Source organism: Eleutherodactylus coqui, chromosome 11, assembly GCF_035609145.1.
Source record: "Eleutherodactylus coqui strain aEleCoq1 chromosome 11, aEleCoq1.hap1, whole genome shotgun sequence".
In the NCBI taxonomy this organism is placed as follows: Eukaryota; Metazoa; Chordata; class Amphibia; order Anura; family Eleutherodactylidae; genus Eleutherodactylus; species Eleutherodactylus coqui.
Genome location: NC_089847.1, coordinates 75,011,899 through 75,029,104, shown reverse-complemented (window position 1 = coordinate 75,029,104; position 17,206 = coordinate 75,011,899). Strand labels below are relative to the sequence as shown.

Below are 17,206 nucleotides of genomic sequence, written 5' to 3'. Positions count from 1 at the left end.
TCCTCTTGCTCCGATCCGATAGAACTCTCGGAATTGGAAGGCTCGTCGGGAACATACGCCTTTTTCTGGCGTTTCGCTGGCGGCGCCGACTGTGACGTTAGGGCTGATCTAACCTCTTCTTTCACCAGCTTCCTAACGTCCTCCAGGAATCCCTCCGATTCCTCTCTGACTAGCCTAGCCACGCATGCCTTGCATAGGGGCCTCTGGTACGTGGCTGGCAGTCTCGTCCCGCATTCCACGCATTTTCCCAATTTTGTTCTGGGGGGTGATGTCTTTTTTATCCCCCTGACAAACAAAGCATTTTTTGCGGGTAAATATGCAATTTTTCCATACACAACATACTGGATATTTGCATTGTATTTTTGCCGCACTGGCTACTTACGGCCGCTGAGGCTGAAGTTTCAGCTATCTCTGGGGCTGGAGCACTCATTTCTGTACCGGTGCTGCAGACACCCTGCGACCTGTAGTGCTGGTTTGTTCTGGCCTCTCTCAGGTTCCTTATTTTTTAAATTTTCGCGCTCCTGCGCTCAAGCCCCGCCCCCTCCTGATGCAGGCACAATGACGTCATCGCGCTTGGACACGTGACGCGGCGCCCCGCCCCCTGCCGTCAAACGGCTTCCTGGAGCGCCGCGCTGTAACTTCTGCCTGGAGGACGAGGGGGACTGAGGCTCCCGCTTTGTACCCCCCATGGGCCGCCGCGGGAGGAACCTGGCCCGGGGGTTACCACCCCATGTGGCGTCCCGGGAGTCGTCTGGCTTGGAAGGGAGGACAGGCTGAGCCACTGCCCTCCGATCCGCCGGTAAGTAGTTCGGGCTGGCTTCTCCACCAGCTCCTCTCAGCGATCCTGCCTCCTGGCAGGACAGGAAGACACTGAGGAAAGTGGGGAAGGGGGGGGGGGGGGGGAGCTTTTAACCTCTCAGTATGTTCCTGTCCTACCAGGAGGAGGCAATCTCAATTGGTGCTGGCGTGGAGACGACTGGGGAAGCCTTTGATTCCCTGGAGTGGAGCTTTCTGGAAGCCTTCCTAACTCGCTTTGGATTCGGCCCTGAATTCAAACAATGGATTAACACTATATACAAATCTCCGAAGGCCAACGTAGTGGTAAACGGGGTTCCCTCAACTGAATTCCCGCTTTCAAGGGGTACCCGTCAGGGATGCCCCCTATCTCCAGCCCTATTCGCCATAGCCATAGAAGCCTTAGCGATCCGTTTATGATCCGCTACCAACGTCCTGGGCATTAAATGGGGAACACTCGAAAGTAGGGTGGGTCTCTACGCAGACGACACTATACTATTCCTGTCAGATCCAGATATCTCCTTTTCCAGGGCTATGACCCACATAGACAAGTTCTCTCAATTCTCCGGACTTTATGTAAATTGGACTAAATCCACAATTCTATATACGGAACTTAACCCTGAAAAGGACCCCTGGGTAGCTAAATACGATCTGGCTGTAGTTACCAAATTTAAATATCTGGGAATAATTATGTCTAGAGACTACCATAATGCCATAGATGACAACATCATACCCCTACAGGAAAGCCTAAGACACAAATTCAAAAAATGGACCAAACTACCACTATCAGTGGCTGGCCGTATAAATCTGGTCAAAATGGCGATTCAGCCCAAATGCCTATATATACTACAACACATGCCGCTCCAGGTCCCAAAACATTTCTTTCAATCCTTTAATTCCCTGATCACATCATTTATATGGAATTCTGCCCGCTCCAAATTAAGCCTTTCGTCACTGCAGAGGCCCAAAAACCAAGCAGGGATGGCCCTACCAGACCTCCGTTTATATTATCTGGCAGGGCAATTACGAAATATCCAATCGTGGTTTCGAAACCGAGAGATGCCCATTGCAGACCAATATTTAGCAATGCAAGTAACAGGCAACAACTTACTAAACTATTTGGAATTCCCAAAATATACAAATTCATCGGAAACCTTACCACTACACAGGCTGGCGCTCAGTGTTTGGAGGGAAGCTAAATTACTACAGGATTACCGGGGGGTGATATCAGACCTCACCCTCTGGGATAACCCTGGCCTAACAACCCTGCACTCCATTCCAGATATTTCATACTGGACCAGGCTCGGGGTCGTCTCACTGGGAGACATAGACATCGATGGAACGCTTCCCACGTACGCCCAGCTGTGTGAGAGGCTCCAGACCCCACACTTGCAACTATTCAGGTTCTTCCAGCTGAGACACGCTCTGAACACCCAGTTTCCTCCGGCCTCGACCCAAATCTCTAAATATCCCACAATCGGGATTCTCAAGTCACAAGGCCCCAAAGGCTTAATCTCGACACTATACACACACCTACTCTCAGCAAAATTAAACCCCAACCCACTCCCAGTCTTCAACAAATGGCAACTCTGTATTCCATCCCTGACACCCGAAGAATGGCTGGAAATGGAGGAATCCCATTTGACAGTCTCCCCTGCTATAAATAATAAACTGATTCAACTATACATCATCTATCAATCATACCTTACCCCCAGCCGCCTATCTAAAATGGGAAATAACCACTCTGATTCCTGCCACAGATGTCGCCAGCCAGACGCGAACTTCTGGCACCTGATGTGGGATTGCTCACAAGTCACGACCTTTTGGACCAATGTAGTCTCCCTCATAAACCAACTTTTAACACCTCCCTACAACATAAATTTAGACCCCAAGGTGATCCTATTTGGCCTATTAGATGAAGAGACATGGCCCAAATACACTCGCATCTTCCTTAAAGAGGCACTATTTTTAGCCAGGAAAGTGGCGGCCACAGAACCACCATCGATCACAAAATGGATCCAGCTAGTAAACGCTACAATCCCCTATGAGAAGATTATATATCAGAATAGAGGTTGCCCAGACAAACACCAGAAAATATGGGGCTCTTGGTTAGACACACACTCCACGCTACCCACTGAACCAATATAATTGTATTGAAATAACACGACCAGCACAGACTGCCTAAGTTTAATAAGTTAAGTTCTTTTCTGTTTTTTTTTGTTTATTATTCAAGATGAAAATGCATAATTACAACTGCTGATTATATCACATGGGAAACTCGCAATTTCCTTCTATTCTTTATCCCCACAGTAGTCTAAATCCTATATAAATATTAATCATTGCAAACGTTAAAGTTCAATTATTCAACTGAATACCCCACCTTAAAACCAACACAACACACCATACATAAATATAGCGAGTTCAACTCCTCCTCAACTAACATTACACCAAATCAGCAGTCACAGAGAAATAAACGCTGTTGATATTTGTTTTTTGTTTTTAAAAAAAAGAAAAAAAAGTTTTCATTCTCCTACTGTGTTATCCACCAATGTACAGAATACAAATCATATATTGTGTGCTATACGTTTGACAACCTTTTTTGCATTCTGTACCGTATAATTTATGTGTGCAAATAAAGCAAAGTTAAAAAAAACAAAAAACGCGCTACTAGGTCCGCAGTCGCCACCACATTCCCACCAACGCGGTTACTGTTAAGGTACATATTACCAGTCTGACTGGGGCATGCACTGTGGGCCGAAGCCCACCTGTATTGTATCTGACGTTAGCTCTGCTGAGCAGGGCACTGCAATGGGATACATTTATGTACCGCCGGTGGGTTCCAGGGAGCCACCCATGCTGTGGGTCCACAGGGACTTCACATTAGGGATTTGTACCTGCCAGTGTCTATGTATTAAAAACCCCGGTCAGACTGGGGCATGCAGTGTGGGCCGAAGCCCACCTGCATTTAATCTGACGTTACCTCAGCTGTGATGGGCAATGCAATGGGATTTATTTATGTAACGCCGGTGGCTTCCTGGGACCCACCCATGCTGTCGGTCCACACGGAGTTGTACCTGCCTGTGTCTACTTATAAAGAACCCCAGTCTGACTGGGGCATGCAGTGTGGGCCGAAGCCCACCTGTATTTAATCTGACGTTAGCTCTACTATCCGGGGCACTGCATTGGGACAAGCTACAGGAGCAATACAGCGCTAATGAGACGTGCACAGCTACACTAGCATTGGAGTCCGCTGTAGGCACGCGATTGTTGAGGGTTTGTGCAGAGGCCTATGTCCTGGGTGCAGTGAAAGTCCGCTTCCTGCCTAGAATTGCTGAAGCTGTGGGCCGAGGCCTATGTCGTGGGTGCGGTGCAAGTCTGCCATGTTTGGCCACTCAGATCAATTTTTTGTTCATGTCTTGGGCTTCCTAGGACCCACCTATGCTGTTGGTGCAAACTTAGTTCCCATCGCGGTGTTTGACCTGTCTGGCACAAAGACACTGACTGGCTTGGGTAGAGGGCAGAGCGCTGACGGCTTTCCCCTTGCAGTGTGGATTGAGCTATGCGACACCTTGACAGAATGAATACTGTGTGGCACATGGATTCCCCATTGCTATGCCCACGTCTGCAGCTCCTGACGGAGGTGGCACAGGATTGGAGTTCTCATTGCTTCTGTACAGCATTGTGGGCTATCATCCCACCCCTTTTGAAGAGGGTCGCTGCCTGGAACTGCCAACCCTCTGCAGTGTGTGCCTCCGGTTCCTCCTCATGGCAGACGCACTTATAAATAGACATGAGGGTGGTGTGGCTATGAGGCCAGCGTGTGGCATGAGGGTAGCTGAAGGCTGCGCAGGGACACTTTGGTGTGCGCTGTGGACACATGGTCGTGCGGGGGGGTTGGGCAGCATGTAACCCAGAAGAAGTGGCAGCGGAGTGTCATGCAGGCAGTGATTGTGCTTTGTTGGAGGTAGTGTGGTGCTTAGCTAAGGTATGCCTTGCTAATGAGGGTTTTACAGAAGTAAAAATTGTTGGGAGGAGGGGGGGGCACTCTTGCCGCTATTGTGGCTTAATAGTGGGACCTGGGAACTTGAGATGCAGCCCAACATGTAGCCCCTCGCCTGCCCTATCCGTTTCTGTGTCGTTCCCATCACTTTCTTGAATTGCCCAGATTTTCACAAAAGAAAACCTTAGCGAGCATCGGCGATACACAAAAATGCTCGAGTCGCCCATTGACTTCAATGGGGTTCGTTACTCGAAACGAACCCTCGAGCATCGCGGAAAGTTCGACTCGAGCAACGAGCATCCGAGCATTTTGGTGCTCGCTCATCTCTAACTATAAACCATTAATTGGGTACATTCCATTTTGGTGGCTCAATATATAGGGGATGAAGCTCTGTATTATAGTTTCTCTAAAAACAAAAGGAAAACATATGTGGACTTATCTATACTTTATATGTGAACTCTGGAAGTACAGGACTGCAGGTACAGGTCCAGTAATAATAAGTAAACATTTAAAAATAAACAATAACAAGACTACAGTACGGCATCATGCCAACGGACGGAGCGGGATACGCCCATGGATTTCCGCCGCAGGAGTACCGTGTTTAAAATCACAAGTGCCCGCGAGCAATCGCGTAATTCCACTGCGGAAACCTGAGGTCTCCATTAATAATATATTAATGGAGACCTCCCGCGGCGGAAAAACACGGTGAATTAGAACATGCCGCGATTTTCCCGTGGCAGAATTACGCATGTAAGCACTGAGCTATTAGGTTCAATAGAACCTAATAGCTGTGTCATTCCGCCGTGGGAAACGCGGCAGAAATCAGTCTGTAGGCATTAGCCATATATATTAAACTCCCCTTTCTCTAATGACCAATATCTAGAATTATTGAAGAAAGACTAGATGTATATATGTATGTTCGTGCTTAATTAGTTGGTTCCCTGAAAGGATTTTAATCAATTATAATAAAGGATATTTTTAATTAAGTTTAATACAGTTCTCTTCAGTGACAGACCCATGGCTTTAGTCAACTATTTTTGCCACTTCTGTCTATGCAGGAAATCATAGCATGCCAGTTTATACTAAATGAAGCAGCAGCAAATCATTTTAAGGTCCACATGAAAGATCTGATCAGCGGTAATCTAACAATTCACCACTGATCGATCATGCACTGCATACATTTACACCTAACAATTATCGTGCAAACCCCTCCATCTACTCATTGCTTGCACTATAATCGTGCCATGTAAAAGGGCCTTTACAGTCGTGGAGACATAAGGGAAGGAGCATCCGCTAGCTTTTAATTTTCTTTGCTGAATACATTATAGAAAAAGTAAATGTAGTGGGGTATAAATCCTTATTTAGGAACCAATCAACATTTAAGATAATGATATCGCGCATTCAAACTTATTTCACACTACAATAGAAACGCTTCCTCGGAATGACTTACTCTTTAATTCAGGTTTTACTGGTGAAGACTCATCTTTTTCTTTTTCTGGGGTATAGTTCAGTTTTCTTTTCAATGCCGTCTTTGGTAAACTTGTTGCATTTTTTTCCATTTGTTTTTTATGACCAGCTTTAAAACAAACAGTTTTATAGTATTAGTATTTTATATGTGGGGTGAGGCAAAAGTCTGGACACAACAGTTTAAGGGCTCATTCACACGACCATGATGTGACACGCAGTGAATGGAATCAATTAACGCAAATGGACTTTTATTGATCTGTTCACATTAGCGTGTAAAAACTGCGAGTAGGTACATGCAAGAAAAAGATCACAGCATGCTCATTTCTCTGTGCATCACGTAGTGTGAGTGTATAATTTATTCAAAACACACTGGAAGTGTCAGTTTTGCCTCATCTTTACTTGTTTAGGAGTTAAAGGGGTTGTTTCGCGGCAGCAAGTGGGGTTATACACTTCTGTATGGCCATATTAATGCACTTTGTAATATACATCGTGCATTAAATATGAGCCATACAGAAGTTATTCCCTTACCTGCTCCGTTGCTGGCGTCCCCGTCTCCATGGCTCCGTCTAATTTCGCTGTCTTCTTGCTTTTTTAGACGCGCTTGCGCTGTGCGGTCTTCTCCCCTTCTGCTCAGTCCGGCACGAGCGGCATTCTGGCTCTGCCCCCTTCTATGCGTCATCGCGTAGCTCCGCCCCGTCATGTGTGCCGATTCCAGCCAATCAGGAGGCTGGAATCGGCAATGGACCGCACAGAGCCCACGGTGCACCATGGGAAAGGACCCGCGGTGCATCGTGGGTGAAGATCCCGGAGGCCATCTTGGTGAAGGAAGAAGAAGGAAGAAGGAAGACGTCACAGAGCGGGGATTCGGGTAAGTAATATGTATATTTTTTTTAACACATCCCTTGGGGTTGTCCTGCGCCGAACGGGGGGCCTATGGAAAAAAAAACAAAAAAAACGTTTCGGCGCGAGACAACCCCTTTAAGGGAGGGCAAAGTTTCACAACTTGCGTTACATCAGTGTTTCTCAACTCCAGCCCTCACGCCCCCCCACCAACAGGTCATGTTTTAATGATTTCCTACGTGTCGCACAGGTGATGTAATTATGGTCGCTGCCTCAGACATTGCCACAGGTGTTCTCTCTATAGGATATCCTGAGAAGATGACCTGTTGGGGGGGGGGGGGGGGGGGCTGAGGACTGGAGTTGAGAAACACTGCTTTACATTATGAGCTCGATATGTCTATCATTCAGCAGAATACACATGGTGAAACATTTAACCCAGTCTTCGTGAAGACGCTGCAGAACTGCAGGTGATATTTCTTCACAGAACTGTAAAATTTGCAGTTTCAGGTGAAGCATATTGTGTATTTTTGTTCTGCTCTGTTTTATGGAAATGATGGAATCGTATTCTACCTTAAAGTCAATAATTGCTTTTATTCTGAAAACCGTGGACATCACAAAATGCTGAATTTCCAATCTAAAAGATAGAGTGAAATGAGGCGTATTTGCTGCCGATTTCTCACAATTTAAAATCCCCATCGAATGGGCAGAAAATCCAGAATGATAGAAACCACAACAAATGTTTTTTTTTTTTTACAGCATGAATGCCATGGATCTGGATCTGTTGCAGATATCACCCCTCACAATGCACAGGGTGAAATCTGCATTGAAAATCTACATAGTCAGTTAACCTGATCAGATTTTAAATTGGCACTACAAGTAAATTCATGCTGAGGATGTTTTCTGTCGCATGTGAATAAGATTTGAGCATTTTCAATTCTTACCCTACCTACCAACTTTCCTCATTCAGTATTGCGTCACTTGACTTGTGAAGCTCTTCCAAATGCAATGATAAACCTGAAAGGAGGAAGGCTTTCTAGCCTTCAACATGGTTTGAAAGACCGTCTCCACAAACCCACTGTCTCTTAACGCCATGTCATTTAATGCAGCGTGGATAAACTTGAGTGTAAGACGCATCCCTGTAAGAGAAGATAGTTTTGAAGAGGGACGCACCACAGAAAGTCAACTAGCAGTTTGACGAGATCCACGTTCCACGCTTGGCAGGGCCAATTTGGGGCTGTGAAAGTGGAAGGATGGGGTGGGAGGTTATGGGAACCAAAAGCCCATCCAAGGGATTACAATTGTGTCAACTGCTCAATCTTGAGGGCCCTGAGACCAAGCCACAAAGGTTGGAAGCTTGTAATTGATCATGGATACCATCAAGTTAAAGTCTGGATGGCCCCACCTTTGACATATTGTCCGAAATACTTCGGAATGTAGCTCCCATTCTCTCAGATCAACTGTTTCATGGATGAGATGGCTATCCCAGTATGTGAACCTCCAAGGAGTATCGGCAGGTGCATCTCAGCTCAGGTTAATATTTTCCCCACTTCCGCCATGAACCTTGTGCCGCAGATTCTGCCTTGATGATTTATGTACACGGCGTTTGTCGTGTTATCTGTTTGGACCCAAAATCGGCTGGGATGCAAAATGATGGAGTGACAAGAGAAAGGCCCGAAGTTGCAATACTTTTAATCGGCAGAATGGACTGCTGTTTGGTCCACGTATCCTGCACTGTGAGATTCTGCAACATGCCTCCCTAGCCTGAGAGGCTGGCATCTGTGGTAAGTACTTGCCATGGGAGGGTCAGAAAGGAGCGCTCTAGCTGGGTCTGTGGGGAGCCCAGCCATCAACGGAGTGACAGCTGAGTTTGTAGAGAGCGTATCTGCTTCTGGAGGTAATGCCACTTCTCTAGTGGAGAACAGCCATCTCAGACACCAAAATCTTTCTAAATAATCGAGTAGCCATGGCCAGTCCGAATGGAAGAGACATGAACTGATAGTAATCAAACCAAATTGCAAATTAGCGAAAGCACTGGTGCGCTTGCCAGATAGAAATGTGGAGATAAGCATCCTTGATGTCGATAGTTGCAAGAAACTTTCCCGGCTCTATGGATACAATGGCAGACCTCTGTGACTCCATGCAGAAATGTCGAAGCTTAATGTACTGATTCAAGTTCTTCAAGTCCAGAACAGGCGTGATAGACCCATCCTCCTTGAAAACCAGAAATAGGTTGGAACAAAAGCCTACAAATCGTTGAGAAGGGGGGACCAAAACCATGACGCCCTGAGAAGATATGCTGTGTATCACCTGAACTAAGGACCTGGCCTTTTGAGGAGACTTTAAAATTCCTGCACCGAGAAAATGATCGAGAGGTTTGGCAGAAAGTTCTATTGTGTAGCCCAAAGAGACAACCTCCCGAACCTAGGAGTCTGGGACATGGGTGAGCCAAGTCGCCACCCCCCACCCCTTCCCCTTCTCCCTGGAAAAAAAAAAAAATCGAGTGGGTGGGCCACCCATCAAACAGAAGATTTAGTGGAGGATTGTGGCAGTGGATGCCAAGAGGGCTCCGATTTAAAGGAGGGCCTTCGCTTTTGATCTTGTAACGCTTTTTTATCATCCGAGGACCAGGGACTGGAACAGTAAAAGGAACGAACTTGAGTTATTTTCCCCTGTGCAGCTATTGACCGTCTGGGTCGGTTGTTTGGTAGATGGAACCAATTCCTACCATGGGGATCAGAGATGATCTCATTCAGGTGAGCAGCAAATAGTCTTGCGCCAACAAAGAGAATATTTGTTAGCAACCTTTTGGAGGAAGCATCAGCATCTCAGAAGGTTAGCCAAAATGTGCGGCAAGTGGCTATCAAAGCTGCCGAGGTGCGAACTAAGAGTCTGGCCACGTCCAAGGAGGCTTCAGAGATAAACTTCCCCACCCAACCTGTCTGATGTACAATATCTGCCAATTGCTTGGCCCATTCGGAAGTGGCCTTACTGATCCAGGTAGAGGCAAAAACTGTCCTGAGAGCCCAACCCACTGCCTCAAAAGAGGATTGAGCTTGGGATTCGATCTTCCTGTCACAAACGTCATGAAAAGATGAGACATCCACCATAGGCAATTCTAATACCAGTGTGAAACTGACCATTTTTTCACGAACTTCTCTGAAAGCAGATACATATCTAAGTGCTTATGCATAGTGAAACGCTTGTCAGGAATATTCCTTCCCATGGTCAACATATCATTAAAGTACTCATGAGGGGAGAAAGTGTTTTGAAAACATCTTGGGTGGATATGGGGTGGCAGTAGGCGACGATGATATAAAAAAAACAAAAAAAAACAGACTAAAAGCCGGGAACTAAATTAAGGTCCTAGCTGGTATCCTGCGAACAAACTATATCCTCCGCTACGTCCCCTGCCCCGTTTGCAACACAGTGCAGCAGGCCTAGGCCAATGCTGGACGTAGGTACTGACAGAGACCCCAAACGCGGGACGGAGAAACTGCCCACCCACAGGAAACAGTCACGCAGCACACATCCAGCTGGACGTCATCGCCAAGCCAGCGCTGTTGCGGTGAAAAAGCGGCCTGTGATCAGCCAGTTGCCTGGGGGGGGGTGGGGGTGGAAAGAGTGTCTGCTGAGACCTGTAGTTTCCCTCTACCAGCTTCATGGTTCGGGGGTCCCGTGGAGCCCCTGCTGGCAGAAGAGACATAAGCCCCAAAGGGGAACCATGAACAAGATTGCCGCAGAAGGGGAGCTCAGGAGCCAGGGAGGTATGGACTTACCCACTACCCCTCCTCCCTTTTTGCTGCCGGGACACAGCCCTGTGCTTCAGCTGTGGGAATGATGGTGGTTGTAGCGGCTGATGGGGAAGATGACTGATCCTTACCTTCTTACTGAGTAGTAGTGATACTTACCCTTTGTGGCTAGGGAAGGGGCGCTTCACAATTGCAGCAGTGTCCCGCTCGTTGCGCCAATCTGCTTTTAGCAAGGAAGGTTGCACTGTGGTAAAAGGGGGGCAATATGGGTGGCGGGTCATGCGCAGGTTAGTGCTTGCCTTTTTTTCTGAGGTCAGGACAGTCAACGGAGCGTTTAACTTTGTTCTGTTCACCCTTCTCAGCGGAGTAACACAGAGAGTCCTGCCCCCCTGTATCCGAATGGTATTAAAAGACCAGCGACAAAGGGCTACCTTCTATAAGCACTAAGCTAAAACTTATTCGCTTGGTGCCTGCAGAGAAATTATAGCTAGTGGGAAGTGCTCACACTTTTTTCTGTTTAGTTTCCACCTCCTAGTGGCAGTAGCTTAAGCTAGTCAAGGCTGTGTCCCCCAATGATACAGACGAGAAAGACACGGATTACTTACCGGTAGTCCCTTTTCCAGGAGTCATCACGACGGCCCCATTACATATGGAGGTTGCCCTCTGACCCAGGTAGGGACAGGAAGAGTTTAAAAGCACCTCCCTTTCCACCCGTGCTTCAGTGACTTATAAATCATTACGGTGGACAATGTTTACTAAACCAAATTTTACCTTTATTCGGTCATATTTACATTTAAAGAACATAAATTATTCTTAAAGGGGAGGGAACTATGGGCCGTCGTGATGACTCCTGGAAAAGGGACTACCGGTAAGTAATCCGTGTCTTTCCAGAGCGTCATCCCGACGGCCCCATTACATATGGAGTATACCAAATTATACGTGGCCCTAGGGTGGGACCACTGCCTGAAGGACTTTACGTCCGTAACTCAGGTCTTTGTCCGACTGGACGTTAACCCTGTAATGTCGGGTAAATGTATGTATACTCGACCAGGTCGCCGCCTTGCAGATCTGCTCGGCAGACGCCTGGCCTTTTTCTGCCCAAGAGGAGGAAAGAGAGCGAGTGGAGTGAGCTCTAATTTTTCCCGGAGGGTCGAGACCCCTGGCTTTATATGCCTCTTGGATGGCGGTCTTGATCCACCTCGCGATGGTGCTCTTAGTTGCCGTCTTTCCTTTTGCCAGCCCCTGAAATTGAATGAAGAGGTTATTATTTTTACGGAAAGAGCGGGTGGCCTCTAGGTACGCTAGAACAGCTCTCCTAACGTCTAGGTTATGAAATTCTCTCTCTTTCTCGTTACGGGGATTTTGACAGAAGGAGGGCAGAGTGATCGTCTGCTCCCTATGAAATTTTGACACTACCTTCGGAAGGAAGGCTGGGTCTAGTTTGAAGGTAATCCTGTCGTCTTGTATTACCATGTATGGTTCAATACAATGTAATGCTTGCAATTCCCCTATTCTCCGAGCCGATGTTATGGCAAAAAGGGTAACTTTTAGTGTGAGCAGCCTCAAGGAGAGTTGTGAGAGGGGTTCGAAGGGGGATTGGCAAAAGCTAGTTAAGACTATATTTAGGTCCCAGGTAGGAAAGGTTTCTCTAACAAAGGGTCGAAGCCGTTCTGCCCCTTTGAGAAACCTACGCACCCAGCGGTGTTCTGCCAAGGGAAAATCTAGATAGGACCCTAGTGCTGCTGTATGGACTTTAAGGGTTCTAGGACTAAGGCCTTTTTCTAGGCCTGCCTGCAAAAATTCCAGGATTACGGGAATGTCAATTCCTGGGATTTTCCCTGGCTCTATTTTACAGAACTCTGTGAATTTTTTCCATATCCTATCGTAGATAGCTATCGTGATAGGTTTACGGCTTTTTGTTAGGGTAGTAATTACATTATGGGAGAGTCCCTTCCCACGCAGTATCATGCTTTCAGCATCCATGCTGCTAGCTTCAATTTCTCGACCCCTGGGTATGTTAGTGGGCCCTGGAGGAGAAGATCTTCTACGGCTGGTAGTAGGAATGGACCCCGGATCGCCAAGGCTTTTAGCAGGGGATACCAGGGCCTTTTGTCCCACATAGGGGCAACTAGTATGACTGACGCCCGGCTGGTTTGGATTTTCCTGAGGGTGCGGGGGATCAGTGGGAAGGGAGGAAAGGCGTAGGCTAGGTCCATGTCCCAGCTTTGGGACAGGGCGTCTACCCCGCGTGGATTGTCTCTGGGGTTCAGCGAGTAAAAGTCCTGGCACTTTGAATTTCTCTTCGTGGCGAACAGGTCTATCTGCGGTTCTCCCCACTGGCAGATTAGTTGGTCGAAGACTCGCTGATTCAGTCCCCATTCTCCTGGATGGATGCTCTGTCTGCTCAGGAAGTCGGCAGCGACGTTTGTGGACCCTTTTAAGTGGATCGCTGAGAGGGACAGCACGTTGGATTCCGCCCAGCGGAGTATCTCTGTTGCCAGTCGTTGCAGGTGCGGGTGTCGCGTTCCCCCCTGGTGACGAACAAATGACAGAGCTGTCATATTATCGGTTAGGATTTTGACATGCCTTCCTTTTATAAGGGGTTCTGCCGCCTGAAGGGCTTCCCAGATTGCCCTTAGTTCTCTGAAATTGGATGAGCGTTTAGCTACTTGGGGGTCCCAAATCCCCTGTAGATTTTGGTCGGCTACTTGGGCTCCCCATCCCGTTTTGCTGGCATCTGTTGTGATGGGTACGGTAGATTCTTGTGACCAAGAGGTACCTTTGCTTAGGTTCCTCTGTGAGGTCCACCAGCGTAGGGACTCTTTGACTCGGACGGACAGGCTCACCTTCTTATCCAGGGATGTCTGCCGTTTGTCCCAGTTGGCAAGGATAAATCCTTGTAATTGCCGGGTATGGGCTTGTGCCCATGGGACTATCTGAATGCAAGCCGTCAGGATGCCCAGCACCTTCATTGTTTCTCTAATGGAAACCGCCGTAGTCTGACAGAAGGATTTTACTCTTTGGGTGAGGTCTTCCTTCCTAGATGATGGAAGCCGGGATTCCTGGATGTGGGAGTCTAGTAATACTCCCAGGTACACCTTTTGTGTACCAGGGTTCAAGTCGGACTTCTGCTTGTTAACTATCCACCCTAAACTGTTTAGGGTGGATAAGACCATGGATAGGTCTATACGCATGGTCTTTTCCGTCCTTGACACCAACAAAAAGTCATCCAGATACGGAAATATGCGGATCTGATTCCGCCTGAAGTAGGCTACCATCTCTATTACGATTTTCGTGAATACCCGAGGGGCGGTGGAGATTCCGAATGGAAGGGCCGTGAATTGGTAATGTTGGATCTTGTCTCCCTCCCGCAGAGCAAACCTCAGGTACTTGTGATGGGCTGCCGTTATTGGGACATGGTAATATGCATCTTTAAGATCTATGGTGCACATTACACTATCTCGATCTATTAGTGGGACGATGGATCTTACTGTTTCCATCTTGAATTTTTTGTACGAGATAAATTTATTTAGGGCTTTAAGATTAAATATAGTCCTAATGGAACCATTCGGTTTTTTTATTAGAAATAGGGGGGAATAGAATCCCTCACCCCTTTCGTGATCGGGGACTTGCGCAATGACCCCTAGGTCCTTAAGTTCCTGAACGCCTTTTATGAGGTTCCCTTGTTCCTGTAGGGACCCCGGGGAGGTTATAAGGAATCTCCTAGGGGGTAGCGAGTGGAATTCAATTTGGTACCCTACTTCGATTATTCGGAGTACCCAGGGGTTAGACGTTACCCCTTGCCACTGGCTTAGATAGCCCGCTAATCTACCCCCTGTTTGTTCAGGGGAGGGTTGGACTTCCTTACCCCGACCTCCCTTGGGGTACGACCATCTTCCAGTCTTCCCTTTCCCTTTAACTTCGGGAGGAGGCTGGCGCGTCCTCTTCGGGAAGGATGGTTTCCTGAAAGGTTGTCTGTCAGGCAGGGTTTTACTCTTGTCGCCGACTTTTTCCAGGATTTTGTCCAGGACGGGCCCAAACATATATTCCCCTTGGAAGGGGATGGCGCAGAGCTTATTTTTGGATGTAATGTCTGCGGCCCAAGTCTTCAGCCATAGTGCCCTTCTCGCTGAGTTGCTGAGGACTCCGGTTTTTGCCCCGTATCTTACCGTCTCCGCTGATGCGTCAGCCAGGAAGGCGGTAGCCATTTTTAAGAGGGGGAGACAGCTGGCCAACTCCTCTCTGGGGGCCCGATCCTTTATGGAGGCTTCTAGCCTGTTTAGCCAGAGCGTCATGGATCTAGCCACTGAGGTTGAGGCTATGTTAGCCTCGATGGTGAGGGATGTTGCCTCCCAGGCTTTCTTCATTAATCCGTCGATTTTTTTATCCATCGGATCGGATAGCTGGGAGGTGTCCTCGAAGGGCAAGAGGGTCTTCTTGGCCACTTTTGCGATCTGGATGTCCACCTTGGGGGTTTCCCTGTACAGGCGGACGTCCCTGGTTGACTGGGAACATGATCTTTCTTCTAGATCGGAGGCCGCCAAACATCTCATCCTGGATTGTTCTCGGCGGGTTATCTTCCTCAATTTGCATTGTTTCCCTCACCGCCTTGATGAGGTGCGCAATGTCGTTTGATGAGAAGTAATATTTCTTCTCGTCTTCTATGGGAACCGGTGGGTCCTCTAATTCCCCTTCGGATAGGAGCTCCAGCGATTCACCGGAGATCGAACTCGCCGACTCGGTCTGTCTAGGTCTTTTAGGGACCCGTGACGGACCTGGCTGGGCCTGGGGAAGGGACGCCATGGAAGCCTGCAGCTCTTCCCTTATCATGCAGCGGATATCGGATTTGAATGCTGCTTTCTCCTCTGCGAGAATTTTCCCCGTGCATCTGTGAAGGCAGAGCAATTCACTGTTATAGCAGTGCAAGCGTTGGATTCAGGAGCATTACTTGCGGTAATACACTCACTCCTCGCATAGGGGTTTTTTATAGCTCTCCTCGAGCCTTTTGTTGCAGAGGACGCATTTTTTCGATTTTTTCCTCGGGTCCATTTTCTTTGGACCCTCCTTATCCATCTACCCATGAAAGTGGGGGAGAGGGGAGACAAGAAAGGGAACATATATGCATCCGCTGTACAAGTGACCATTTGCGCATGTTTTGGCGTATAGCCTACTTACAGTTGGTAGGGTGTCAATCTCTCCCTCACGTGCTGAGCTGTCGCGGGTAGACATACTCACATACACTTGTCTGGCAGTCAGCAGGAACCTCCATGGAGTTTAGCCTGCTTTTATGGGGAGGATTTTCGAATTTGGCGCCATTTCCGGGTTTTCGCCGGTAGCCACGCCCCCTACGTTGTGCGCGTGACGTCACCACGCCGGATGACGTCACCGCTATGCGCCCGAGGTCCAGGGAGGCCGCCGCTGCCGTTCCCCTGCCAGGAGGAACTATCCCATCACAGCAGCGGCGGCCCGAACATGCGATCCGCGCGAGGGAGACCAGCGCTACTAGGCGACTGACGGCTCCGTCGGCGGCGCAGGTCGGGGATGCAGGGACTCTTGAGTGTGCGGCCCCGACCTCTACCCCTCCAGGGGGGCCGCACAGCGTGCGGTAAGTATTTCTTTGCGGTAAGTCTTCTTGCCTCCGCAGCTTCCTATCTCCTGCAGCTCTGGAGCTGCTCCTCTGTCCCACCGTAGGGACAGGAAGACACTGAAGCACGGGTGGAAAGGGAGGTGCTTTTAAACTCTTCCTGTCCCTACCTGGGTCAGAGGGCAACCTCCATATGTAATGGGGCCGTCGGGATGACGCTCTGGAAACAGAGATTCCTAAAACTTTGCTCATGTTAGAAAATTGAAATTGTAGAACATGTTAAATCTGCAGATACCTAAAGAACTGGGTTCTAGGCATCTCATTTGTAGATTGGAATTCTGAAAAAACATTAATGAGTCTTGTATATATAAATCTGTCACACTTTGATCATCATACGATATCAAGAACTGCAGAGTGGACAGTGTGCAAGGAGGGAAGAAAAGTATTGATTGTACCACAGCGGTATATCAGAAATAACTTCAGAGAAGTCCGATACCGTCTTAGCCTGTTGCATGGTGATGTTCTGAATTAGTGGAACCATTTCTTGGCATCTCTTTTTGTGGGGCCTTCAATTTGCCTGCTAGATAATACATAGGACAGTGCTGGCCAAAGCCTTAGGTCATTGGTGTCTGGTTGTAATGGGCATACTGGTAGTTTGGGGTTTGCAGAGAGGGTTCTGGTCGACTTCTGCTGCTGCTTCACCCAATGGGGCAGAGGCGCGGGCAAGACTGCACCTGTCGTCGGGGGTTCCGCTTTCCTGCTCTGTTCAGG

The 17,206-nt window shown here is 48.1% G+C and overlaps 2 protein-coding genes across 6 annotated transcripts in view; both read right to left on the bottom strand.

Moving 5' to 3' along the window:
• Positions 1–17,206, bottom strand: part of VRK3 (VRK serine/threonine kinase 3) — a 128,902-nt gene that overhangs the window by 84,607 nt on the left and 27,089 nt on the right. For all 4 annotated transcript variants that reach the window (XM_066582644.1, XM_066582643.1, XM_066582645.1 and 1 more), the window contains exon 4: positions 6,246–6,371. In XM_066582644.1, coding sequence (XP_066438741.1) covers positions 6,246–6,371 — 126 coding nt within the window. The remainder of the gene's footprint in view (positions 1–6,245; positions 6,372–17,206) is intronic.
• On the bottom strand, positions 11,603–16,641 carry LOC136581946 (lamina-associated polypeptide 2, isoforms alpha/zeta-like). Of its 2 annotated transcripts, none has more exons than XR_010787109.1 (2): positions 12,787–13,259; positions 11,603–12,093 (listed from the first exon to the last, which is right to left on the bottom strand). XR_010787109.1 is itself a non-coding variant. In XM_066582646.1 (2 exons), exons 1-2 carry the CDS (start codon positions 15,402–15,404, stop codon positions 12,065–12,067), a joined length of 714 nt encoding a protein of 237 aa, XP_066438743.1. In that variant the 5' UTR covers positions 15,405–16,641; the 3' UTR covers positions 11,603–12,064. The 2 variants fall into 2 exon arrangements, 1 of the variants encoding a protein (XP_066438743.1); XM_066582646.1 differs by lacking the exon at positions 12,787–13,259 and adding an exon at positions 14,720–16,641.